Source organism: Marmota monax, unplaced genomic scaffold (assembly GCF_021218885.2).
Source record: "Marmota monax isolate L192 unplaced genomic scaffold, Marmota_monax_Labrador192_F-V1.1 WCK01_AAM20220418_F8-fsc00141, whole genome shotgun sequence".
NCBI lineage: Eukaryota > Metazoa > Chordata > Mammalia > Rodentia > Sciuridae > Marmota > Marmota monax.
In genome coordinates, this window is record NW_026692981.1 from 1,040,179 (window position 1) to 1,067,670 (window position 27,492).

A 27,492-nucleotide genomic window follows, 5' to 3' on the forward strand; every position below is an offset into this window, starting at 1 on the left:
CATTCACGTTTTACACTGCTTTAAAGTATTGTTCCTATCAGGTACAGATGTGAGCTCTCTTGTGGCAGCTTAGCGAAACTAAGCTGTTTACCTTCAGAGTCATCACCAAAGCCCAAACAGTGCCTAAGGCCTACTACTACCTTGATGCTGGAAGATGGATAATAGCTAGATAGATGTGGAGAAAGGAGATTTTTGGAGAAATATTTGAATGAGCAAATGCAGAATTCCTATTCTCTACAGGTTTTCTTGTTTGTTTTACAGACTATCTGTCATCCTCTGACTTTCAGCAAATATAGTCCGTGATGGTGAATTACTAATAACTGAGTGTGTAACAGAAGTGAATTGTTTTTAGAAATCAAACGAAAAAGTAAAATGAGAATCTAAAACGTCTTGGTTAGTCTCTTCCGCTTAGGAAATGATCTCCTTTTGATGATTTATTGAGTGCTAAACCAGGATGGGTTGGATCTGGGTGGGGTATACACAGAAGTCAGTCATTCTCAATCAGATCAAACTTGTCATACTTCATATCTTCTATGGACAGATTCATGTTTTCGGTTACTTTATGCATTCGTTTCTTCTGTGCATTCTTATGTCTCCCCTGACTGAAGAAATAAAAGGTTGTATTTGTTAGTTGTCATTTTGCCATCAGCATTAATATTTACTATTTAAAGAAAAGGTTTTTTTTTTTTTTTTTAACATGTGCTTGCATAATGTTCTATCAGGAATTCCTATTCCAAAGTTACCTGCTTAATAATTATTAGCATCAACAAATAATAGCTCAAATCATGTTTTGTCAAGAGAAATCTCTGAATAATAGGGTTTTAGCTTAAAATCCCTCAACCACTCTTCTTGGGTAGGAATCTAATAGTTCAAAAGCTCATAATTCCTACCTTTAGTTTCCGAAATGATTTGGCCACTTTGATTTTCATTTTAACTAAGAAAAGTAAAATAATTGCTAACAATTGCAAAGGGCTTAATAAATGCCCACCACTGTTTTAAAAACCTTATTATTTTATCTCAATTCATCCTTAAGATAACTCTTAGAAGTGGTCTACACTTATCTTTTTTGTAGACATCAGAAAAGTGAGACCCTTTACTGTGTCACTCATTCAATTGAATCACTGTGACAATTCAACTTTATCCTCTATCCCTGTTGTTACATACCTATGTACACTTCAATCACAATTTATTATGTCAACTTGGAGATACTTTTTGAGAGTCTGTTGTATGAACCTTAAACATGATGAAGTTCCTACCCTTATGGATCTTGCAATCTTGAAAAGAGAAGTGTGAGGCAAACAATAAATCAATAAATTTGTGTTAGCTAACTATAATGAATAGGGAAAATAGAGAAATAATGAATAGGGAAGGTTAAGGATGGAGATATAAAGGTTCCAGTTTACATCTGATGGTTAGAAAAAGCCTCCCAGATGTGGTGCCATTTTAATGAATTCTCTCAACCCTAAACCCAAGAAATGTGGGGAGTAGTTCAGTTCTTACATGATAGGTATTATTCCCAGCAGAGACACCAACTATATGACAAGATTTACCAACACAGGTCACTTTTTTCTCTCTGCCTTTCTCCTTCCACATTCTGCTTTAGGCTTTTCTTTGGATTTCTTATCTCTTTCCCACCCTTTTATGGTTGGTTTGCTTTTTCCGTTCTTTTTTCTGAGTCCTTAATTTCTGCCACGTTTCTTTTTCTCCCCATATTCCTTCTTTCCTGAAAAATAGTGGGCTGGATATTTATAAAATACTGTTTGATATATATAAATTATACCGAAAAAATGTCAAACTTTTAAACAAATTTTGAAACAGTCTTTTTCTACAATTTTTATTCCCTATCCATGTAGCAAATTTCATGGTTTATGGGAGAAAAAAACTACTCAAGTTACTACTGCTCAGGTGAAAAAAAGTTGTTTTCGTTTTCCTTTTTCTATTTAGTAGCGAATGCTCATGCTACCAGAATGAAGTTCAAAAACTCCAAGCTTTACCCAAAGTTGATCTCTATTCCTGAATATTCATTTCTTTAGCAAGCATCCATAGGGGGGAGTTGGGGTGTATAAATCAAGCAGGATACTGCTAAGGGTGTTCACCTGCATGAAGTACAAAACATTCTTCACTGAGAAATCTTATAATTTCTGGGTCTACAATTGATCTAAATATGTAAAACAATGTTGCAAAATAATCAGAAAAATTAAATACTTGTGGAACTCAAGTTATGGCTAATTATATATATCTAATTAAAATGTTTGCTTTAAAAGCATAATTTTTCTCATAACTCAAGTTACTGTTGCTTATGTAAAGAAAAGGGTAGTAATGTGTAGTAAGGAAATAACACCACCAGAAGAGTGGTGTGGCCTTTGTCCTAGGCTACTAGGTGATCTCTAGGAATGTCAGGCCCATTAGCTAAAAGTATTTATATTGCCTGGGGCACTCAGCTAGACCTTGTAGTTCAAATATCTTATTTAGGGTTGAGGCTTTGGGCCTTACTTGTCCAGATCAGAGATCTTATTTAGGGTTGAGGCTTTGAACCTTGGTACATCTGCCTGATCTATGAGGAATGGAGACTAAGGTCAATCAGGGTATTAGTCATGTTGATATGATCAAGGCCATATGTCAAACCAAGGCTTATACTAGGTTTTCCTAGTTGTTAGTCCTTGTGTTGGTAATGCATTTGGAACATCTTACATTTTGCTCTTTGTTGCTTTTCTGATTTTAGTCTCTGTCCTTTTGCTGTAATATATGTAATATTGAGTATAATAGCTTTTACTGAGTCCTCTAATGATTTATCAAATCTAAGGATGGTTTTAGACACCCCTGAGCATTGGATTTGGTGTTAGATATAAGGGTAGTTTGGATTGTTTTAACTTTGCAGTGTGGCATAAGGATGTTAATAGTGCTAGATTTTGTCAAAAGTTGAGATGAATACTTTAATGAGTTTGGCAATCCTAATGGGAGCCCAAATTCATTCACTTCCTCTAGATTTCCAAATATGAGATTTTTTTTTTTTTTTTAGGACAAAGGAAGATGGAAGTAGTGATCTGTAAGTCTTTTTGAAGACTTTGGAAGTCAAAGACCACCTTATCTCTATCTCCTGTGCTAAGGCTGGTGTTGTGCCCAAAGACATTTCAATGGGTCTCTCAAGTAAACTGATTTTATAAGTAAACACTCTGTGAAAAACCGTTATACTACAGTTTGCCAGGAAATTTGGACACACATGAAGAATCTTTATAATTCTTTATGACTAAGATCTATTTTTGCTTTTTTCCCTTCCTTTTGCCTTTCTCAAACTCTTATTAATCTGTTCTTACATATTGAACTTAAAAAAAAAAAAATCAGTCTTTGCCTGGCGTGGTGGCATAGGCCCATAATCCCAGTGGCTCTGGAGGCTGAAACAGGAGGATTGTGAGTTCAAAGTCAGCCTTAGCAATGGAAAGGCGCTAAGCAACTCAGTGAGACCCTGTCTGTAAATAAAATACAACATAGGGCTGGGGATGTGGCACAGTGGTTGAGTGCCCCCGAATTCAATCTCTAGTAGTCCCCACAAAAAAAAAAAAAAAGAAAGAAAGAAAAAAAAAATCAGTCTTAAAATCTATGTTAAAAAAAATTACCAAAAATCTATATATTAAACAATTAGCTTTAATTTCTTGTCCAATTTTAAATTTATCAGACTATTTCCTGTTATTTTCATATTCCAAAGTACTGAGTTTTGTTTTTTTTTCAAAAGTTTTTTTTCCTAGAAAAGTTCAAACCTATTTGTTGAACATTCTAAAAACAATCACACACCAGATATTTGATTTACAGATTGAAGTTTGGGATTTTGCAGATGGATTAATTCAAAATATTTAATACTTTTTTTTTTTTAAAGTTCCTGCAACATGCTGGGCTAATATTTATAGTAAATACAAAGGCATTTTATCATCTACAGTCTCAGGGAAATGTCCCATCAAGAAAAACATCTGGGGATCTTATTGGCCTTTGTGGACGGTGGTCAACAGCAGCCTAAGTAGTAATTCTTAAAAGGTAATAAAGACCTGATAAAGATATCAGGTCCAGGTGACATTACAGCTGATTTCTATCTGGTCATTAAAGCACAAATACTTTTACAATTTCTGTACTTCAACCATAAAATGATGATGTGGTTTTAAAATATGTCAACCAGATCTTTTTCTACCCTTACCTTAAAAAAGTGGAACATAATTTCCCTTCTGAGTAAGCATTAGTTTTTGTGACTTGCTTACAATGAATAGAATGTTGCAGAATCATAGTGTATGACTTTTGAAACTTGGTTACAAAAGACTTGTTGATTATTTTTTCTATTTTTGAGGGATAACATCTGCCAAGCTTTAAAGATAGGCATACATACTAAGCTTTCTGGAGAGGTTGTGTGGCAAAGAACAGAGCTTTTGAGTAACAACCATCTGAAACTTGCCCAACATTCTGGCATGCCATCAAGGCTTTGAATGACCACTGTCCTAAGCTTACATGTAGACTTTAAGCTCAGGTGAGAACCTGAGCCATAACTAGGTATTCAGTTTTTGACCCACAGAAACTAAGAGATAGTAAATGTTAAATGTTCATTGATTTAAGCTGCTCAATTTTGGGATGATTTGTTACATAGCAACATGCTAATAGAAGGAGAGCCCCACAAGTTCATAGACATGTCATGATTCTAATGAAAAAGATGAAGATAAACCCAGAAATGAAAAATCAGGATGTTTTTATGTGTTCATAGAGATGGGAAAAAAAAATCCATGTCAAGTGTTAACAGAATTTATCTTGCCCATATTTAAGATAATACAACATGAACAAATAAGACTTGGCCTACAAATGCAAGTAGGGATCAACACTGGCATATCTACCTGTAATGTTTGGAGGAGGAAAAACATTATTTCATCAGATGCCAAAAAATGATGGCATAAATCATTCCTAACAAAAGGGTTAATGGAGTTGGAAGGAAAACTACATCAACACAATAAAATACGATACATATGTAGAAAAACATAAATTATGAACTATTAAAGCCAATTCCACAAGAAGGAGGAAAAAGAGGACTCTTAATGTTTCTAATGTGGAATTTTTTTTTTTTTTAATATTGTTTTTGACTGTAGTTGACATAGGATAAAAGCAACTAACAAAATAGTTACTGGAAAGAATACTAAATAGTTTTATTTGCTCTCAATATCAAATGAAATAAAAAGCATTCCATTAAATATTGATTGAAATTAGCAAAATTTGGTAAAGTTAGCTAGATAGAAAATACACAAATAACCCATTGCTTAATAATCTTACATGCAGAATTTCAAACAAGCTTTAGTTTGATGCCATCTGTCAGTACGGAACAGAAGACACTTAAGAACGTCAATATTATATTTGTTAAGGATTTAAAAGTTTAATTTACAGATCACAGTGACCTCTTTTTTGTTATACTATTTTTCATTTCATTTATTTTTAATTATAATCGAATCCATCAATTCTAGAATTGTCATCTTTTAAATCTTACATCTGTATCATTCTGATACTACAGTATTATGATTACATAACAATAATTTATATTTGCTTTTCAAACATGATCAGTTATACATAAATTACAAGCATGTCAGATCATTTTGTTACTAAATATAGATTTTTTAAAAAATTACTTTTACATTTTTCTCTATGCACTCTGGATAATTACTTTAGATAACTTTATATAACCTTGATGCACAGTTCATTAAATTCCTTTAGTTGGGTTCAATGAGCTTTTAAACCCATCCATTAAACTTTTAGTTTTAATTCTAACTAATTGTATATTTGTTAATTTATTTTCTAAAATTCCTATTTGGTTCTTTTTTCAATTCTGTTATCTTTGTATTTTTTTTTAATTCCTTACATGTTTGAAATCTTTTTTAAAAGACATTAAAGCTTTTTTTTTGTTTTTTTAATATATGAAAGTTTCTGCTTATTTCACCTTTTACTCCCCCCCCCCTCCCGTGGGAATTTGTTGAGGATTAAAATTAATCTTGTTCCTCCAAAGATGATTTGTATTTTCTCTACCACATGCTCAGGAGCATAAAACCAGCCTAGCTATTCTGTCCCCAATTTAAATTCTCAGTCCAGCTCCACTGACTACCTGGTGGGCATGCTGAGAATAAGCTGGCAAGGCTGGGATGGCCTGCCTTGGTGGGAGGATGGATTCTGCTGAGTGTGGAGTCTGGAGCCGACTTTCCACCTTGCAGTGGTCTATAGTGGCCTTATGTACATTTGACAGGGAACGCTTCCATTCCTTTTCCTACCTGAGCATAATGGGGTCCACTTGATGCTTTCAGTATAAACAGTCCAGGTGGCCGATTTTAAAACTGACTTTTCCCCTGCTTTTCTTCTTCCCTTGCTCTAACAGCCTAGGAAATAAGACTAACATTTTTGTGATCACAGGCTAAGCTCTGTCCTTCACTGCCCTGAAGAATGTCACTGCCTGAAAAAATAATAAAAAAAAAAAAAAAAAAAAAAAAAAAAAACTCCAAACCTGGGAATTGGAGCAAAGGCTCTCTCAAGGACACCTGATGGTTGATCATTTTCTTTACTGATAATATGTCTCCAGGCTGTGGTATTAACTCCTTTGTTATTGTTATTAGATGAGCTAGGCTTTTGTTTGGTGTCTGTTTCCTAGGTGATTTCTTACAAGACTCCACACCATGATTAAGCTCCATACATCATCTTAAAAAGCAAAGCCCAGCTGGGTGCAGTGGTCAAGCCTGTAATCCCAGAGGCTCAGAAGGCTGAGGCAGAATTGTTAGTTCAAAGCCAGCCTCTGCAATGGTAAGGTGCCAAGCAATTCAGTGAGAGCCAGTTTCTACATAAAATACAAAATATGGCTGGGGATGTGACTCAGTGGTTGAGTGCCCCTGAATTCGATCCCTGGTACCAAAAGGAAAAAAAAAAAAGCAAAGCCCAGATTTGTGTGAAAACCCTGCTCAGGGTTTCACTAGGGCTATGTCCCTGGGTCCGAGTTTGTTACTTTCATAGCTAATTTTCATTGCTTTTTAAAAAATATATTTTTTAAAGATTTTCAATATTCATCCAAGTACTAAGCTTGCCATATAATACAAAATCTATCCCAAATATTGATAAATACATATTTGTTTATGAGGGTGTGAGGACATTAGTTTCTAGGTTCATACTTCCCTCTGCCAATACCATTCTCCTAAATTCTCTATCCCAGAAGGCTCTTGACTCCAAGCTCACCTCACCCATCTCATACTCCCTGTGCCCTTGCATCTCCACTTTCCAAACACTTGGGGACACCCAGGAAAGTGTGAACCATACTGAAAGTTACTTCTGCCCGTCAGCAGTAAGGCACCTATCAGGTTGACTGTGGGGATTCCCCTGTCATCCAGAGGCCTTTTAAACTGCTGTCAAAAGGCAAACTAAGTGATTTTCTGTGAAGGTATAGTACTGACAACTTAAAAGTATTTCAGTGACTTTCTCTTTTGATCTCCCTGTGCACCTTTTGGAGAGAAGATCCCCTTCTTGCTCCAGCACTCCCCGGAAACCTCCGTATTGTAAGATTACTTGACTACTCAAGTAATCAGGCCTTTTTCAGAGTCAGGTTATCTAGATGGAAAGGTTTTAAGAAAAATGGAGAGGAGGTATGCTCTGAGCAGGAGGAGGTCCTCAGAGCATAGTTTTCTGTGGTCCGGGCAGCAAGCAGTCATCACCGAGTCCTGGATCACTTCATGGTCAAATTGGAGAACTTTGCACCGAAACGGAGAGCTGCACATTTAGTGTGACTTTCCGTTCTTATTAGTGTACAGCTATGTGATTGTTAACTATACTGAACCTGTACGTGCACAGAGTACTTAATTTCTAGTACCCACTGTTACTCCTCGCATTTCCTATGCAGCACTGATGTAACATCAAAGATCAGTAAACCAGCTTTCAATCTAGTACGAAAAATGCAATAATTGTTTGGACTTTAAGAATTACAACTCATTTGTGAAAATCATGCGTGGCTCTTAAAAGAGCCTTTGGGATTAAGTGTAAAAACGCTTACTTGGCAAGTTCACTTGGAGCTGGTGTACTTGGTGACCGCCTTAGTGCCCTCCGACACGGCGTGCTTGGCCAGCTCCCCGGGCAGCAGCAGGCGCACGGCCGTCTGGATCTCCCGGGACGTGATGGTCGAGCGCTTGTTGTAGTGCGCCAGGCGCGAGGCCTCGCCGGCGATGCGCTCGAAGATGTCGTTCACGAACGAGTTCATGATGCCCATGGCCTTGGACGAGATGCCGGTGTCGGGGTGCACCTGCTTGAGCACCTTGTACACGTAGACCGAGTAGCTCTCCTTGCGGCTGCGCTTGCGCTTCTTGCCGTCCTTCTTCTGCGCCTTGGTCACCGCCTTCTTGGAGCCCTTCTTCGGGGCAGGAGCAGACTTCGTGGGCTCAGGCATTACAGCGTTCAAAAAGCAAAAACCAGAAGACTGATGCAAATACCTGGGAAAATAATCACCCCCCACTAGGTTACATGCATTTATAGATGCGGTATTCAAATGAGGTTAATAAGTTTTCCTCTACGATTGGATTAATTCTAGTGTGTCGTCACAAATGCGAATGTTAACGACACTGAAATTCTTTCGTTCCATTGGCTATTGCGTTACTTCACTTTTACCCAATCAGAAAGCCCAAAGTGGATACCCAAAGCTACTATAAATAGGTCTCTTCCAGCACAATCGTTCGTATTTCTCAGAGCAGAGAACTTTTCTTGTTTACAGTCACGTTAAGCTTGTGGGCAAGTCAATTTCCTAAGTCGCCCAGGAGTCTGGAAAGAAGACAGCAAATGAGTTAGGCACGCACATCCGCAGCCCTCACGCAGGTTCAACATTGGCAACCTCAGCGTTGTGCTCAACTGCGGATAGCCCGCACTTCCTCCAGCCATCAGCTCGACCCCACGGTGCCACCCTTCGAAGGCACCGAGACCTTCTAAGCTCTTTCTCCCTAAGTCCCCAAACCGTAAAGCCTCCACCTACTTATTAAGCAAGAAGAGCCTCCTGAGAAACCCACCTCCCTCTCGGCCTTCCTTCTGGAGCCCCGCCTTCTCAGCGGGGTCCCACCCTGACCACGCCCCCAAGTGTGCAACAGCTCTTTTACTGAGATGTGTGGGTGGCTCTGAAAAGAGCCTTTGGGTTGTATCGAGGTTCTCAGCAGTTGCCCGAAGAAACTTCCTATTTCTTCTTGGCTGCCGCCTTCTTTGGCTTGGCTGCCTTGGGCTTGGCGGTCTTTGGTTTAGCCGCTTTGGGCTTCACCGCCTTGGCCTTCGCCGGGCTCTTGGGCGCCTTCTTCGGCTTGGCCGCTTTCGCCTTCTTGGGGCTCTTTGCTTTTTTGGCTCCTGCAGCTGCGGCCGGCTTCTTGGCCTTCTTTGGGGTCTTCTTCGCGGTCTTCTTGGGGGTAGCCGTGCCTGTAGCCTTCTTGGGCTTTTTGGCAGCTCCGGCGGGCTTCTTCGCCTTGGCCGCCCCTGCCTTCTTGGCCTTGGGCTTGGCTTCCCCGGAGGCCGCCTTCTTGTTGAGCTTGAAGGAGCCGGAGGCGCCGGTGCCCTTGGTCTGCACCAGGGTGCCCTTGCTCACCAGGCTCTTGAGGCCCAGCTTGATGCGGCTGTTGTTCTTCTCCACGTCGTAGCCGGCGGCCGCCAGCGCCTTCTTGAGCGCAGCCAGGGACACGCCGCTGCGCTCCTTGGAGGCGGCCACGGCCTTGGTGATGAGCTCGGACACCGGGGGCCCGGAAGCCTTGCGCTTGGCAGCGCCTGCGGACTTGCGGGCCTTCTTCTTCACCGGCGTCTTCTCGGCGGGGGCCGGAGCGGCGGGCGCGGCGGGCGCAGTCTCGGACATGTTGAAGGCGGGCGTAGGAAGAGCAATTCGAGCCGGAAGCAGAGGCACTGGCCGGGACTCGGGCCGCGGCGCTGCGCCCGCCCGTTTATATAGGGCGGAGCTGCGCCGTGATTGGTGCGCTGTCCAGCCCGCCTCGCTGGCACTCGCAGAGTGTCCTCTCGGATCCAGAGTTGTGTTTGTTACACCTCAAAAAAAGCCAAAAATATCAAAATTATCTACATCGAATTGTCCGATTTTTCTCAGATAATGATCCCCGAAGCCTCAGCCTTCATGCAGATCTCAAATAATGCGGAAAGCACAAAGCCTTGTGCCAAAAACTAGCAATATTTCCCGCCGTGCTCTGCAAATTTCAACTCGGAGAAACAAAACTTTCTATTTTCTTCTTAAATTATAAACTGATCTTTAACGGTGGAGTTTTCTGACCTCCCAAATATGATTCTTCAAGTGGTTAGCTTCTTGTGTATCCAAAAAGCATGCCTCTGGCATTAAGATTTTTATTACAAATCTGCACTTAAGTGAGGGAAGTAACACAGGCTCCTCGGAGAGTCCTGCCTATTGAGCCGAGGGCATTTGAGTTCATCAAACTGGTTTAGTTTAACGCCAAACAAGTTATTGCCCATTTGGGGTTAAATTTTGGACCCCTGTGACATCAATCTAAGTAGCCATAGCTTTATTTCTGTCCGTTGCACCAGGGTTTTAAAATAATTCCTTAGGATAATTCTGTTCTTTTCTGCTCCCAAGGGTTGGGGGCGGGGCTGTTGCTTCTCTCTTCCTCTGGACAACTGTTCCATGTATTGAAATACCTTGAATTCGGGGTATTTGGGAAACAGGGGAGAGTCCAAAACACACCCAGGGTACATGCATGAAAAAGGATTAATTTTCAAATAGCACACAAAGGACGTCAATAAAGTCGCTGAGGTGGAGACGCATTGCACTTGGAAGAATCTGTCTTAAACTTGCTCACTTCTTTTGGCATATATTTCTGAATCAAATTGTAATATACTAGTTAGAACTAAAATCCAAGCATTGATCATAAGAGAAAAATAAACTAGAAGAGTAGATTGGAACATCATTATTTCTACTGTTAGAGAAACCTAGACCCTGTTATTACTGAATATCTGATGAATGACTACCATATATGGATTCAATCTTAGTCAAGTTTATGGCCTAATGCTTCCCAGATATCCTTGAAAGAAAGTAACACATGGGGACTGAATGACAAGTTCAATTTTCAATCTCAGAAACAGAGCTTTAAGAAGTTATATAAGCTAACTTGTTACCTTCCAAAGACATCCTTTGGAAGAGGCTGAGGCAGGAGGATCATGAGTTTGAGGCCAGCCTGGGCAACATAGACCCTGTTTCTAAATACATAAGTAAATAAATGAATGAGTAAAATTTAAAAATACAAGGGAGAAAAATAAAATGAAAGAGAATAAAGGTATAAAACAGATGAGAGATTGTGACTATGTGGCATTTGGTGGCAGAAGGATGGGATGATGCCCATTTTAAAATGACAACTAAAACTACTCCTGTACATGATGGAAACCTGCAGAATTCGTTGAAATGTGCTCTCAGATGCCTTTTTTTTATTGTCTGTATATGCACTGTTTCAAGCTTGGACAGACTTAAACTCCATGATCTTTCAAATCGCCATAGCTTCTTTCTCGTGGTGCAGTGAGTTTTCTCATGAATGAACTACTTGACTAATGAAGAAGGCATTGAAGATTTGTCACTATTGAATCAAGTATTTATTTGAGAGCTTTAGGTGATGAAATAGGAGCAATAGCAGAAGATTCACTTTCTCATTGATCTGCCAACTAGACTGTTATTTCAAAATTTCATATGGACCAGAAGTATCTTTATCCATGTGTTTTAAATATAAATTCCAAGGCCTTATTCCAAATGATTCTGATATAATAAATCTCTATTTAGCAAGTTTCTTATGCCACTCACATGCTCAATCAAGTTTCAAGATCATTGCTGCTCTCTGGAGTTGACTGACAGGGCAAAAGTATTTCCTGTTATTGAGTATTTTTGTGGATTGCTGGGCTTGCCTGTGAAACCTCAGAAGAGATGCCAAAGCTGGATATGACCACATGTAGAAAAGGTGAGGACAACAATCCAACCCTGATTTGTTTGAATTCACACCTGTGTAGCCTCTATTGTGGGTTTAAGAAGGAGAAGGAAGAGTAAAATTAAGTGTCTTTTGGTTCCTTACTTTCCCTGCACAGAGGGTAGCCAGAACTTAGTCTGCCTATGGATTGCTTAAATTCCTTAGTACAGCACCTCCACTCCTTATCTCACTTAGTAGCTACCACATGTGTGCTTCCTGCAGACTCTTACTGAATAAGCACAGCAGTCTTCTTCTATAGACACCAGAGCCATTTTACCCCGGAGGAAAAGGACTTGCAAAGGTCAAAAATTTCTCCAGGGAAGGTGACTGGTAAAAAGTACCACCCAAATTCTAGCTTATATTTGTCTGACTTTGAAGCATGGCCTCATAGTAAAGGTTTGAACAAGCATTAAAAATTATGCAAGTTTTGATCAAGCATTAAAATTATGAAATTGATGTAATAGTGCAAGGCCCAATGGTTGCTTTTTTTTTAAAAAATTAATTAGAATACAATAGAAGATACCAAAGAACAAAGGATGTAGTTTGTGTATATATACAACTATTTGGGTGCTGGGCTCCTCACATATACAGATTTTCCTATCATTAGTCTCATGTGTCCAGGATTCAGGAGAATAAAAGGCCAAGTAACTGTGGAAAACAATATTGATTGGATATTGTAAGGTTGAAGACAAAAAAGTGTGTCCTTCTTATGTGATCTCTTGAGCTTTCATAATCATGAAATATTCTCAAGTGTGTTATTCTTTAATGAGCTAATAAAGTAATTTCCTATTACTGATATGTTTAAGCTTCTAAGAAACCCTGAGTGATGGAAATGGGGGACACTGATCATTTTCATTTTGGGCAAAGAAGTGACTATATTCAAAGAAGTTATATGATTTGTAGAAAAGTTGAAAAGAAAGAGCTTTGCTTAGTTCCCTTTACTTTACAATCGGGTTTCTAAGTATTTAATCCTGGAATTTCTATTTTTATACGATGTTACCATGGCTGTTTTTATTAAAGGCAGAGTTTGGGCAGAGGTGTTTTATATTAGAAAAAATGCTGACATATTATCTTTAGATATTGTTTGTCTTTTTATTTAAATCAACAACTAAGACAGGGTTGCATCCCGGGATTATTCATCGCACACTTTTTGGAATCATGAATTATTGGAAGTGATCTTAATGTCCATGCAAAAGAGAGTGGTTGAATTACATTCACATAGTCGGGGAACATGTAGTTGCAAAAGGACTGAGGAAGCTCTCTGTGAATCAGAACAGAGTCGAGTCTGGGAAACACATTTAAGCAAAAAAAGGAAAAGTACACAAGAATGCCCATAGCTTGATACTCCTGGTGGGAGAAAGAAGGGGATATCAGAGTAAATTTCTGCTCAGTTTAAAAGAGAGTGCTCACCTATAGGAAGTGAAAGAAAAAGAGGTGGAAAGAAGGAGCAATACAAAGACACACAGCAAGGATGGGGGCGGTGACTTTTCCTTTTTTATTTATTTATTTTTTTAGTAGACCTTTATATAACACTGACCCTTGATGTGCTAGTGATGTTTTACACATGGACAAAATAAACTATTACACAAACTGTTCAAATGAATAAGGAGCCAAGTGTGGTCCACACCTGTAGGCCCAGCCACTTGGGAGGCTATGGCAGGAGGAGGGCTGGGGTCCAGGAGTTCTAGGCTCCTGACAAATCAGGGAGACCTTATCTCTAAAAAAAAATAAAAACCAATTGAACCTGCAGGGTGGCGCACTAGAGTAATTCCAGTGATTTGGGAGGTTGAGGCAGGGGGATGGCAAACTCAAGGCCAGCCTGGACAATTTAGCCTGTCTCTAAATAAATAAATAAATACATACATACATAAATAAATAAAAAGAGCTGGAGTTAGAGCACAGCAGTAGACCATACCTAGGATCAACTGTCAGTACCACGAAACAAACAAAAAACCCAGACCCGAACAACAATAAAACAAACAAAAAAGCCAGTAAAAATCAGAGGGGAAATACAAAATAGAATACAAGCACTAAAAAATGAACCGAACTATAAAATTAACAACATAGTAATACTGAAAGGATTCTGGAAAATAAAAGCCTAGGTAACTGTGGAAAACAATATTGATTGGATATTGTGAGGTTGAAGACAGAAAAGAAACACACATTCATGTACATATATATATTGTAATCTAGTAAAAGCTTCCTTCAGGGATGTGCGCTAACCATTTTGAAACTATGTGTACATTAGAACTGAACAAGTTAGTACAATTATCTATGTGTGGATAGTGAGTTCCCGTGTTCTCACCGACAGAGATATAGGGGTATTCTGCTGAACAAACCTTATGGTCCTGAATTAGTATCAGAAGTATTAATATCAGCTCATATTTAAAAGTATCTGTACAGTTTTATAGAGGCTAGATCTGGGAGTGTATTCTGGTGGGGCAGTACTTATGCATATCTCTTTGTATGTAAATAGTTAAACCCAGTAGCTATTAACATACTGGCACACCCAGTCTTTGGTTCTTAAGCAGGATTCACCTGGAAAAGTAACCCTGAATTCCTTAGAGAAGCAGTTTTTCACAAGGCCAATGTAGGGAAAATACAGGATGGGCTTGGAACATCTTATGGTGTCAGAAAAGAAGAGATGGTTTACATTTCCTAAGGAAATTTGTTGGGAAAGCAGGTAGCCAGTCTCGAGGACTCCTAATGCACAAAGCTGGTAGTATTTAAACAACAAAATAAAAAGTGATAGTAATGGATTTAACTAATAGAATTTTAAAAAATCCATAACTAATTAAATGAGATAACTCTTCCATGTAGTATAATTCTAATTAATAAATTTGGAAGGAAAGAGGGAAATAGAAAATGACTGGTAGGTAAACACTATGGTGATCTTACAGAAAAAAAAAATCCACTAATGGATGGTAAAATCAGAGGGCGAAAGTTTAAAGAGAAGTCATATTTGGATAGTCTTGATTATCCTCTCCCAGGAAACCTGTCAAATACAAAGGGAAGAACAACAGGTTGGCATGAAGCACCAGGTAGACACTGCTCCAACTAAACAAGCAAGGGGGAATGGCTGTAAGTAGTAAGAGGTACGTGTCATGAGCTCCTGGCAGGAAGAAGGTCCTTTATCACTTTGGTGGCATTTCCTGATTAAAATGCATAAACCTACTCCAGACAAATTCAAATTGAGGAACATTCTTGAAAATAACTAATAAGCACTCTTCAAAAGTGGGGAAGTCATAAAAGCCAAGAATGGACGGAGAACTCTTCTAGACTGACAGAGACTAAGGAAAAATAAGAACCAAATTCAGTGTGAGATTCTGAATAGGATAATGGAGCAGAAAAAAAAAAAAAAAAAACAAAACCACCAGTGGAAGAGTTTGTGAAAGTGGAGTATGATTTGAAATTTAGTTAATATTGTATTAATATACATAAGGCAAGCTAACTCCATTCTGCCCTCTGCGATTCCTGATGCACAGAATCTATGGGCAGAGTAACATGGGTCTTCCAAGACACTAGGTTCTGGTGTACTTTGTCACACAGCATGAGTCAACTAGATGGTGATGGTTTCAATTTATTTTCGTGTGCTTATTAGCTGACTGGTTATCATTTTTAAAGAAATAGTTTGGCTATAACCTAAATAAACATGTTTTACAAAATACACTCACTCCAATGCACGTATGCCATACCTAAAACAGAAGTTTGAAAAAGTATAAATATCACTTTTAATGCGATTTGATTTACCATTATCTCCTCTCCCTCATTCTCTCCTCTCTTCTCGACTTCAATAAAACTGAAAACAACCAAGTCACCCTCTTCCACAAATCATGGGTCTCCATCAGCATGCTGCAGAAGCATTATGTTATAGACTTCGTTTTAAGAGGTTATCCTCATCTGTTTATGTTTTTATAGTTTATATGTCTATATTTTTATATCTTATACATGTGTATATGTACATACAAATTTTATGTTCTAATCTCAGAGAGTTAAATCTTCTAAGCTTAAGTCAATTGTTGAAGGCCAAATAAATAAATAAAAACAATGATGTGAAAAGAGTGAATCTAGTAAATAATTCTAAATTTAATGTGGCTGTTGAAGCATATGGAAACTCCAAGAACCCAATATTATTTCAAGATGGAAGTCTGGCAGAGGGGACTGACCTTCCCCCTGGGATGTCAGGAGGAAAATTCCCTGGAATCTGCAGGCAGGCCTTGTCCTTGAAAAAGGTTCAGGGAGAGTGGTTGGAGCCCAGATGATATGAAGGGTCAGTATGTAATTTCTTGGGACAGGAGATCTTAAGCATATAAAACACAGGGGCCTACATATATGCTGTTAAGAGGCAAAACACAGATCTCTCAATCCTGGCAAGAGAAAAGGGAGATTCTTTTTCATATGGAAAGGAGGCCTTGAGAGAAACAATGTTCTGAAGATATTAACTGTTTTTCTACTAATCTTAATATTGAACCCATAATGATTTTCATAATCAACCTTTTCAGCCTCTCTTTATGCTGTGTCTTTAGCAGAGATAATACAGTGAGCAAGAACAGATTGCATCTGATTTCTTGTGCAATCTGTTCTTTAGTCAGCTTTTTGTTATTGCAACAAAATACTTGAGGCAATCAGTTTATAAGGAGAAAACATTTATTTTGGCTCACAGGTTTAGAGGGTTCAGTCTGGAGCTGGTTGGCACCATTGCTTTTGGGGTTGTGGCATGGTAGTGTTGAAAAACCAGCCTCTACCTCAGAGCAAAGCCTGTCCAAGGAAGGGACATGACCTTTGTCCTTGGAAAAACCCACAGAGCACTCCTAAGCACATTCCCACCCTGCTAAGTTGTTTATCTACAAATAACAGGAGAGATCTGCTGCGCCAGGTGTCCCTGACTCAGTCAGGCTAGGTGGGGATACATAGCAACCCCCTAGCAGCCACCAATCAGCATGAGACAGGGAAATACCTGGGATGCCAGATGACCCTCCCAGTAGTTTACGGTGGTGGATAACATGTTGGGAAACCATGTAGTTCAGCACGTACACCCCTCTTGGTTTAAACCAATCAGTTCAAATGAATACCCCTTTTGTACTGACCAATCACCCCTACTGTAAGAGTAAAAGAAATTGAAGTTAAAGTGTAAAAGACCGGGTATTGTAAAGTTTTTAAGCTGCAAAGCCTGAGTTAAAATGTAAAGGACCAAGTATTGTTAAGTTCCTATGCTATACCCAAAACCTGAAATTCCTGTAGCTGTTAAAACAATTCCCGGGACTGTCCAGTAGATAAATAACCTGGACCCTGTGCAGTTTTGGCACGTAGGCATTCAGGGCCCAAACCAATCAGTTTGAATGTACCCCCCCTTCCCGCCCGACCTGTTCCCGCCAATGAATGTACTAATCATGTCTAAGAATTGTTGCTTTCCCTTGGTGTGTGGTGATTTGTTAAAGGAGACTGTGATGTATGTAAAGTCCCTGCCCTCCCCAAAAAGTGTACTTAAGCACTGCTCAACCCCTGCTCGGGGCTCTGGGCCACTCTCTCTTGTTGAGTGAGCACGGAGCCCCAGCGCGCTGGATTCTTCAATAAACCCCCTTTTACGGTTGCATGAGTCGGTCTCTTGGTGGTCTCTTCCTCTGAAGTTGGCCGAACCCTTACACTACCCAACTTGTTCCCGCCAGTGAATGTGCTAATCATGTTTTAGAGTTATTTGATTTTCCCGCGGTGTGTGATGATTTGCTAAGATGCTATGATGTATGTGAAGTCCCTGCATTCTCCAAAAAATGTATAAAACTGCTGCAAACCCTGGGCTCGGGGCCTCTCAGGGTCACCAGTTGCTGTGTGTGCACACGGAGGACTGAGCTAGCTTGCAATAAACACCTCTTTGCTGCTTACAACAATCTTGGGTCTCTGGTGGTCTTTTGGGGGTCCAGAATTCGAGCATAACAGTGTATTGCTGTGGGAGCCAATGTCAGAGCAAGCTACTCACCTCCTGGCCGCTGGGTAGCAAAGAAATAGAGAAAGCAAGAGAAGGGGCTGAAGTCCTAATATCCCCTTCATCAACACATCCCTAATAACCTAACTTTCTCCCATTAAACCCCACCTCCTAAAGGTTACACCACCTTCCAGTAGCACCATGGACTAGGGACCAAGCGTTCAGCACATATTCTGTTGAGGGACATTCAAGATCCAAACTACAGCAATATTGTACTACCTATTATTACTTTTTCTATTTCCCCTGCATTGTGTGAATTTGCAGGTTTCTGAATGTAAATATTATCTATTAAAGAGGATCATTAGGGGGCTGGGGTTGTGGCTTAATGGTACAGTACTTGCCTAGCATGCATGAGGCACTGGGATAGATCCACAATTAAAAAAAAATAGAGATATTGTGTCCATCTACAACTAAAAACATATTTTTTTAAAAAAGAGGCTCAGGGCTGGGGTGGTAGCTCAGTGGCAGAGTGCTTGCCTTGCACATATGAGGCACTGGATTTGATCCTCAACACCACATAAAAACAAACAAAATAAAGATATTGTGTGCATGTATAGCTAAAAAATTTTTTTTTTAAAAAAGAGGCTCATTACTTTTTATATAGTGGTGGTTTGGCATAATAGTTAAGCAAGCAGACTCATGCACAGTTATCTATTGCTGCAAAACAAATTGTTTTTAAACTTAGTGCATTAAAAGAATAATAAAATTTTATCATATAATATATGGGTCAGGGATTTGGGGGTGACAACTGGGTAGTTTTGACTTGGAAACTTTGGGGAGATTAAAATCAAGGGGTTAGCTGGGGCTTTACTCATCTGCAGACTTAAGCTGAAGAATGGGCTGGAAAATCCAATCTCCTGATGGTTTTCCTGGATGACACATGGTGTTGGCTGTTGGCACAAGAACTTTGCTCCTTGAGGGCTCACTACATGGTCATTGGCTTTCCCCAGAATGAGTGATCCAAGAGAGAAAAGCAACAGGCACAATATTGTATAGGTCAGTCCTATCTATTTTGGGAAGAAACTACATAAGTATGTGAATACTAGGTTAGGGTTATGGGGCCATCTTGAAGTCTGGTTATCACAGTTCTGGGGATGATCACTCCATTTCAAATCTCAGTTCTGTAACTTAGTGTTTTTGAGAAATTTACTAAACTCTTTTGCTCAGTTTTCTCATGCCTAAAGTTGGATGAGAATATTGCAATAGATTAGGGCATTGTGCCCTGCTGCAGTCTGGCTGGGCACAAATAACCGAGCTGCCACAAAGCCTTGTAGATTCAAACAGCAACTCTTTATTCCCCAACTCTCACTGCACACATCACACGGGACCACTCTCCCCGCGTGCCAAGAGCCGCCCTATTACCCGACAGTAAAGGTCAAATATACAATTCAATCAATCCAGCATCACAGCAATTATATACAGCTTAACTCAAATCATCATCTCAATGGTTCGCTGGCGTCATCTTTCAACCATTCTCTCTGGCAAATGCCAGGCGTCATTCTGACTGGGCAGTGGCTCTCAACAGTGCTCTATTTTTGCATTCCTTGTCATGGATGCATGCCGCAGTCTGGCTGGGCACAAAATAACCGAGCCGCCACAAAGCCTTGTAGGTTCAAACAGCGACTCTTTATTCCGGAACTCTCATGGGCACTCTACACACACTTCCGTGGGAACACACTCCCTCCTCCTGGCTCCCTGAGCCAATTCTCGCCAATTCTCCCGGAACCACTGAGAACTCAATGGGAACTCCAAAGTGGCAGGCGCCTGAGGCAGCAGGATCCGCCCTAATCCCCCGGAGTCGCCCTATTCCTGGAGCAGGGTCACCTTTCAACCATTCCCTCTGGCAAAATGCCAGGTGTCATTCCGACTAAACTGGCTCTCAACAGATCCAGATTTACAATATTCCTTTCCATGTGAAGAGTGCTCTTCTCTGCCACATCCACATCAGTCCTCACCAGGTGGCAGCTCTGCTGGATTACGTAGAGGTGGCATGTGCCTGCTTCCCAATCACACTCATTAGAAGAAATGTATTCCCCTCATGTCATTGACCCTCCATCCACATCGCTCAGTGACTGAGGTGTGGAGAGGAGCCACTGCTTATCCAGAAAGAAACTCAACGTGGGCCTGGAATAATCCTACCAGGATTTGAGGGTTGTGGGTTTCATTATTTTAACCAAATCTGAGACGACTATTACTGACTTAGTGATAATACCTGACTTGGTAATAATTGTAATGTGTTAGGTTATCATAAAGATTAGCTGAATATTTGTTAAGTATTCAGGAAAGTTGACAGTATTGTTGCTAGGATTAAAAAAAAATTTTTTTTGGGGGGGTGGTACTGGGGATTGAACTCGGCCACTTGAACACTGAGCCACATCTGCAGCCCTATTTTGTATTTTCTTTAGAGACATGGTCTCACTGAGTTGCTTAGCACCTACCTGTTGCTGAGGCTGGCTTTGAGCTCACAGTCTGATGGATCCTCCTGCCTCAGCCTCCTAAGCCACTGGGATTATTACAGGCGTTACTGTACCCAGTTAAATAAATTTTTGACATTCTTATTATAATGGGGTCTAGCACATAATAAGTACCATACATGTTATGCACTCTTCTTTGATTTGAGATGGGTTAGAATGCAGCATGTAGAGCAGGAGAGATAGCAAGTGATTTGTAGGGCAGTACACAGTGGTCCCTTGGTATCCTAAGGGGATTGGTTCCAGGAACCTGCCCAGCACCCAAGATACAAAAATTCATAAATGCTCAAACCCCTTATATAAAATAGCATACTATTTGCATTTAAATCATGCACATTCTTTTGTGTATGTTAAATCATTTTTAGATCACCTGTACCATTTAATACAATGTAAATGCTATGTAAATAGTTGTTATACTACATCGTTTAGGAAGCAATGACAAGAAAAAAGTCTGTACATTTTCAAAACAGGTGTGTTTAAAATATATCTTAGGCTTGTGGTTGGTCAAAACTGTTAGTGAGCCTCTAGATAAGGGTACATTTGGTGTTAGCTTCCCAACAGTGGCATTTTCCTTCTATGATGTAGACAACGCAGTGTTCTGGGGTTTCTGTTTGTTTGTTGTTTTCCCCACCTTGGTCTCTGACAGGAGTAAACATCAAGGATGAATAAACAACATGAATCAGCAAAAGGACTTGTTTTGGACTTTGCAGTGACTAAGTGACTTTTTAGTTGTAAACATGTTTTGGTTATAGGATGACTAGATAGTATGCCCTTATGTTAGATAAGTTAGACATAAACAAGTTTGTTGTAAACATATAGAGTATATAAGCGCGAGGGAAACTCCATGTATTTGCTCACAATCAACTCTCATCGCCTGAGAGTAAGATCGTGCAGTGTGAGCCAGTCACCTCGTGTATTGCTTTGTGTGGTGTGCGAATAAACCAGCATTTCAAAAGGCAGTCGAGTTCGTGCTTGGTGTTCGCATACGTCGCGGTCCGGGGTCCAGTGCAGATATCCGGAAGGGAACTCCTGGTAACCAGACAAGGCTGAGAAGCTGCTCGTGACAGTCTCATACAAAGTGCTCCCATACCCTTCCAAGCTAGAATGTGTCTCTTAAATCTTCCCTGTGGAGAAATTCTGGAGACTCCAATATCATGGACTTAAGGGACCACAAATGTCACCAAGCGTCTCACTTTACAACAGAAACTTGGGACTGGAGTGGTGAAGATCCATGCTGAAGAAGCAGTTATCCTCTGCACGTGGGAGCATGAGGAGCAGGGTAGGTATTTAAGACTAGAAAAACCTGCAAACACTGTTCTCTGTCAATTGCTTTGAAAAGGTTCATGTTTTCCAGTTGCATTCAATCCTACTGTTGGTTGGGATATTTGTACAGTTGAGTTTGAGGGAGGGAGAGAACAAGAGCAAGCACACTCCAGGGATTTCATAAAGTAGGGATTTCATAGAGATAAGTAGATAAACAGGTGATGTCAGAGCTGAGAAACCCAAGAGTCGGGGTGGAGGGCAACATAAGATCCGCTGCACAGACATTTGCTCTTTCTCCTTTGTTGGTGGGACATGGAAGAAGAGAGGATGCTGGCATCCTGCAGAGGAGGTAGAGCTCCCAGGAGAGCATTACCTGACAGGCAGGTGAGGCAGGGGGCTTAGAAGGGCTCCCTGGGGGGACTGAAATCCAGGAGTAGCAGTGAGATTGGAGAAGCTTTATGAAGCAAACATGAGGGGAAGACTCTGGTCCCACTATGGTCTTCCACCGGTACCTCCCATTAGCCAAACCTGGAAGCCCAAGAGCAAAGGCACCTGGGAAGTGCATGTTGAGTGACATACAGGTGCGTCAGAGAATAAGCAGGCAGGCGACAAAACAGGTAGAAACTCAAAGAACACACATCTTCTTGCAATTTCAGTTTTCTCAGCCTGTATTTGCTCTCAACCAGATGCCCTGAAAGTGCAGGTGCACTCCTAGTTGGATAGTGCAGGACACAAAGGACAGCTGGGTCTTATGTGAAACAGGCTGTGATGGACCAAGGTAGTGGGCATCCTCTATGATGGAGCCTGTTTGGGAAGTTCATCCCCTTCAGCTATCTCCTCTGCAGTGGGTTGCAAATGACTGACTATGTCCAGGTGATGTGTGTATCCTTTGAGATTAGGTACAAAAGGTTGTGATTCTGTCTAGGACCTTTTCACTCGCTCATTCCCACCGGAGCTCACCTATGACAGTGAAAGGAGCTGTGGAGAAAGAAGCCTGCTGACAACAGGGAGGACCCACGGTTTCAGCCATAGGAGCCTGGAGGAGTGGAATTCTGCCAGGGCTGGTGTGCTCAGGTGTGAACGCCTGTCAGGCCCCAGGGAGCCTTGAGATGGCAGCAGCCCTAGCTGTCACCTGCAGGGCAGCCTTGTGAGAGGTGGAGGATGGGCTGACCTGAGCTCAGATCCTGAAGCCACTAGCTTCTGGCACGATTTGTGACATGGCAGTAGATAAAGAATATACCCAGAGATGAGCCAAACATACCTGGGAGGGGAAGGGGAGGCACAAGAGGATGTGGCTCTGAGTCTGTCCCATGCTCTCTGTGTCATCCCATTTAACTTTCCCAACCACCCTCTGCAGGGGCGATGAGCACTCGTTCCACTTTCCAGACCAGGAAACTAAGCCTGAAAGGGGAAAGCAATTGACCCAAGCTCACATTTCCATACCACGTGGGCACAGAGAGATGGCTGAACCTACGCTTTTATTTCTATTGTTTCACACCGTTGCAGGAACCAAAATGACTATCTTCAATTCTGTTGCCATCCAATCTGGGTTGCATAGAAATAAAAAGAACAAATTATTAAAAATGTGGTGTCTTTTTTTTTTTTAAGTTTGATCCCCATTTCTTTCTATCTCAGTATATTATAACTAACCGAAAGTTTAAAAAGAGCATTTGGGTCTTATTTCAGGCATTTCTCAGCTTAGGAGTAAACTTCAATATGAAACTGGAGTAATAAATAACCAAGTGGAGATCATTCGGACAGAGGAAGGGGACCGAGGGAAGGAAGGGAGCGCGGGAAAGGGAGGTACTGAGAAACACACAGACCAAGTCATATTGTTCTATATGATATGTGCTTGTACAAATATGCAACCATGAATCCCACTATTCTGTAGAACTATAATGCACCGATGAAAAGCTCTGGGGGAAAAATAACCCAGTGGAAGCAAACCAAGTCTCCAAAGAAGTAGGTGGTTCTTAACTCGTTGAGTTACTTCACCTTTCTGTGGTAAAACAATAATTATCCTGGTCGTGATGACAGTTGCTGCGCCCCTCCCCTGACTCAGGCAATGGCAAGGCCCTACTGAGGTGGATGGCGCAAGGCGTCCATCCTCTGGAGGAGCGCAGCATGTTTCTGGGAATGGGATGGTTTGTTTTTGTATTCCTTTAATAAGTATAGTTGTAACTTCTCATATGACCATTAAGGATGAAGGAAAAAACATGACTTTCCCAATTAATGCAACTACTTCTAAAGAGTAGATCTGTTTGCTCTAAATGCAATGATTCAGCTGTGGAGTGTAAATTGTTAATGTCTAATGAAAAACTCCCTGTATTCCTGTCAAGGAATTTTTTGAGAAATTAAATTAAAATCTAGAGAAGAAGAATTCATGTTAAGAAGACAGATTAGTGCTTAGTACTGGGCAAGTTGTTCTTGTTCCTGTGCACAGTGGTTTGTGCTCTTACTCTTGTTTGATTAAAATTAATAACAAGTCAACCACTTGCCGTAACCATGGCACCGGTTCCAGTCAGTAAGTCAAGAAAGAATAGTCAAGGTATAGGCCAATAGTTTGGGACATTTCTAACTATTATTAAAAGTTAACTAAGCAGAAACAGCTCAAAGCAAAACGCGAACTGAAAGTACAAATGCTTGCTTCTGCATAAGCCAAGATACATTCTTCTATTCTAATTGTAGCTACGTAATATTTTGTTTCTTTGAATAATGATTCCTGTTTTGTAACCACAAAGTACTGTGAGCCTGCCAAAATGAAAAGTATATATGATCAGCTTCACAAGTCAAGATTGGGATCAACACCTTCACTTTGGTGTCTGTGTTGTTTCTCCACCCCTCTTTCGCCGACTCCTCACCATCCGTTCGTCTCCTGAGACCCCCTGTTGGAGCTGGTCTCCGACAGACAGTGACAACCAACAAGGGCAGCACTGACTGAGGGCTCCCATCCTGTTTGGGGCTCTTCTAAGGTCTCTGCATGTAGTGTTCCCTTCACTCTCCCAACACTTCTTCCCCACCCTCCTGCTGTCTTCCTAGGTACTGGATCTGGGAAAGCTACCCAACCTCTTGTGACTCAGTCTCCTCCCTTAAAAACTAAAATAACTGTGGCACCTACTTCAAAAACTTATCATGATGGCTCCTAGTAAACTAACTAATAGAATGAGCTAGGAACCAGATGTCTTCCAATCCTAACTTGCATCCCGTTGAGTTTGGGCAACCAGGAAGAGCTGTCGGATTCTGAGGCACAGCTTCTGAGGTCCAATTTAGAGCAGAGAAGTCTCAAGTCGGAGCGTCATTCCACATGTGCTGTTTCACAACACAGATGTGGGGCACCAGAAATCCAGCTGAACTCTCCTGTCCTTCATATGCACTGTGCCCTGGTGGCATCTGCAGAGTGCAGTGCTAGGGCCTCCCCGCATTTCAACACTGACTACCTGGTGTGAAAATGGGAAAGAGTCTTTTTAAAAGCACTCCTTCGAAAAAGGTTCATGGAAAAATAAATGGAGAGAGAGGCTGTGGAAAAAGAATGGATAACAGAAAGTAGGACATTCAGAAGAATAAATGGAAAGTTACAGAGAGCTACTGGTGTGTGGTGTTCAAAGTGAGCATTTGAGAAAAGGAGACTCAAACAATTAAGATAATGATGAAAAGTTAGATCCCAGGCCAGTATTGAGAGCAGTGCCCACGCAGTTCCACTGACCACCCCTCCAGAAGGAAATGCACACCTTCTAGCAGGTTCTTGCTCTTGGCTTCTGTCTGTCTGTCAGCAGTCAGCAGGCACAAAGGACAACTGTGCAGGTGGAGTTTGCAAGCAGACAGCAGGTATGTGATGACTGTCTCATGCCGCCAACAGAGCTCCATGCCTGGGCAGGGACAGCCTCATGCACAGGGGGCTGTGCTCCAGAAGGGGACCCACTTTCCCATTTCATGGAAAAAGCAAGAGAGCAGATTGGAACCAGGAGAATGAACTTTCTCTGTGTGGAGGACAGCTGGAAAGCCCGCCTCCCAGCACCTGGGAGCATCTGCTGATCTTCCCACAGAGATAGCAGCACCTTGTTCCTGGTTAATTGCCTGGCAACCCAAGGAAGTCCCCAGGGTCATTGGTGAAGAGCTCTTCTGTGTCCTCACAGCGCCTTTGCTCATGACATTCTTGGCCATGCTGTGGCAACAGTCCACACCCCAGCATCATCGTCTACTGACCACTGCCATCTCTCTCCCTCTGGGAGGATGAGCATGGTCACAAAGGGCTGGCAGAAATGAGTGGTTGAACCAGGTGAGATTCTGCAGGAAGAGTGTTCTAGGCTTCCTCGTAAAATCTGGAAAGCAAACATGAAAATATAGGAGTAAGGAAACAATGCAGAAATATTTTGTAGTAGGTGGAGGTCACAGGTGGCAATCTGGGCTTTAAATCAGCCCAGAAGCACTGGGGTCATTTAGGAAGTGAGACAGCAGCCTTCTCACAAGAGAATAGAGTAAGCCAGGGTGTTTGTGTTTATGAGGGACGGGAAGGAAGGAGAGAGAGAGAGAGAGAGAGAGAGAGAGAGAGAGAGAGAGAGAGAGAGAGAGGAAGACTCTTATTGGTAAGAAGCACCGGAGGTTTAGGGAAGTTGTGTCCTGGGAAAGGTTTAAAGATGAACTCTCCAGGAACAAAACAGAAAAGTTTGATCTGCAGCATTTGCTGATTTTCATGGCTTAAATATTGCCGTTATAACCAATTTCTGGTAACCGGTGTTACCCAAAAGAAAGTAAGGAAGGATTCAAATGACGCATGGATTTTTCCACTGGAGATTTGAGAGAACGGTAACGGAAGGTGGGGTCAGAACCCAGAGCCTGGGCCTGCACCAGCCACTGGTCTGTGTTGGCAGCCAGGCAGGAGACCAGTTGGTCTGGAGCCCCAGCTTCTTTATCCACAATCTGAAGGGACTGTGCTAAAGGAAACGGAAGCTTTCTCTGTGCTGTGCCCTTCACTTACCACCTCTCCCCACAGGACAGGCTCCCGAGGGCCCTGCTCCATAGGGCCATCCTCATTTTCCTTTTCTCAGTGAAGATTGCTCTGGGATCCGGGAGGGATAAATTCTCTGCATCCCCACTGAAGGCAGGCAGTCAATGGGCCAAACCCAGGACCTCTCTGTCTTGGGAGTTTGGAATGTCCACCCACTCCACTGGGGCTGCTCTTCTAGCTCCAGAGAAGACCCGGTGGAAAGTGGGTGGATGCACCCTGCCATCACTTCAACTCGATGTCTGGCCGACTGTGTCTGTGCATATGTGTATGTGTATATGTATACGTGTGTGTGTGTGTGTGTGTGTGCATACACTCAAGTCACTTTTTTAATATTTATTTTTTTAGTTATAGGTGGACACAATATCTTTATTTTATTTTTTATGTGGTGCTGAGGACCGAACCCCAGGAGTCATGCATGCTAGGCCAGTGCTCTACCTCTGAGCCACAATCCCAGACCCCACACAAATCACTTTTTTATAGATTTATTGTAGGTAACTCTTAAAAATAAGTTGTGTGTCTCCTTCCAATTCAGCATGTGAGATTAAGTAACTGTCCCACTAGCTCCTGGAAATTCAGAGCCAGAAGTTAAAGCTTTATTCAAAGCAGGCCTCATGAAATCATCACCATCTTTCATTTCTTGAGGGACTAAGATACACCAGGCAACCGCAAGCCCTATGTTGGAACTGGGCACACAGCAGAGGAGCAAACAGGCCTCCAGCCCCAGCACAGAACGTTAGAGCAGCAGAGACCTTCATTTTCTGCAGTGGTGGGGAGGGATGAAAGCCAGGGCCTTGTGCATGCTGG

The 27,492-nt window shown here is 41.4% G+C and overlaps 2 protein-coding genes across 2 annotated transcripts; both read right to left on the bottom strand.

The window, feature by feature from the left end:
- Positions 1-394: 394 nt before the first annotated feature.
- LOC124097872 (histone H2B type 1-M) lies at positions 395-8,997 on the bottom strand. Its single transcript, XM_046452451.2, has 2 exons — positions 8,036-8,997; positions 395-602 (listed from the first exon to the last, which is right to left on the bottom strand). The coding sequence occupies exon 1, from the start codon at positions 8,423-8,425 to the stop codon at positions 8,045-8,047; it is 381 nt and encodes a 126-aa protein (XP_046308407.1). The 5' UTR covers positions 8,426-8,997; the 3' UTR covers positions 395-602; positions 8,036-8,044.
- Positions 8,998-9,131: 134 nt separating this feature from the next.
- On the bottom strand, positions 9,132-9,912 carry H1-4 (H1.4 linker histone, cluster member). Its single transcript, XM_046452433.2, has one exon. The coding sequence runs from the start codon at positions 9,854-9,856 to the stop codon at positions 9,197-9,199; it is 660 nt and encodes a 219-aa protein (XP_046308389.1). The 5' UTR covers positions 9,857-9,912; the 3' UTR covers positions 9,132-9,196.
- Positions 9,913-27,492: the final 17,580 nt, after the last annotated feature.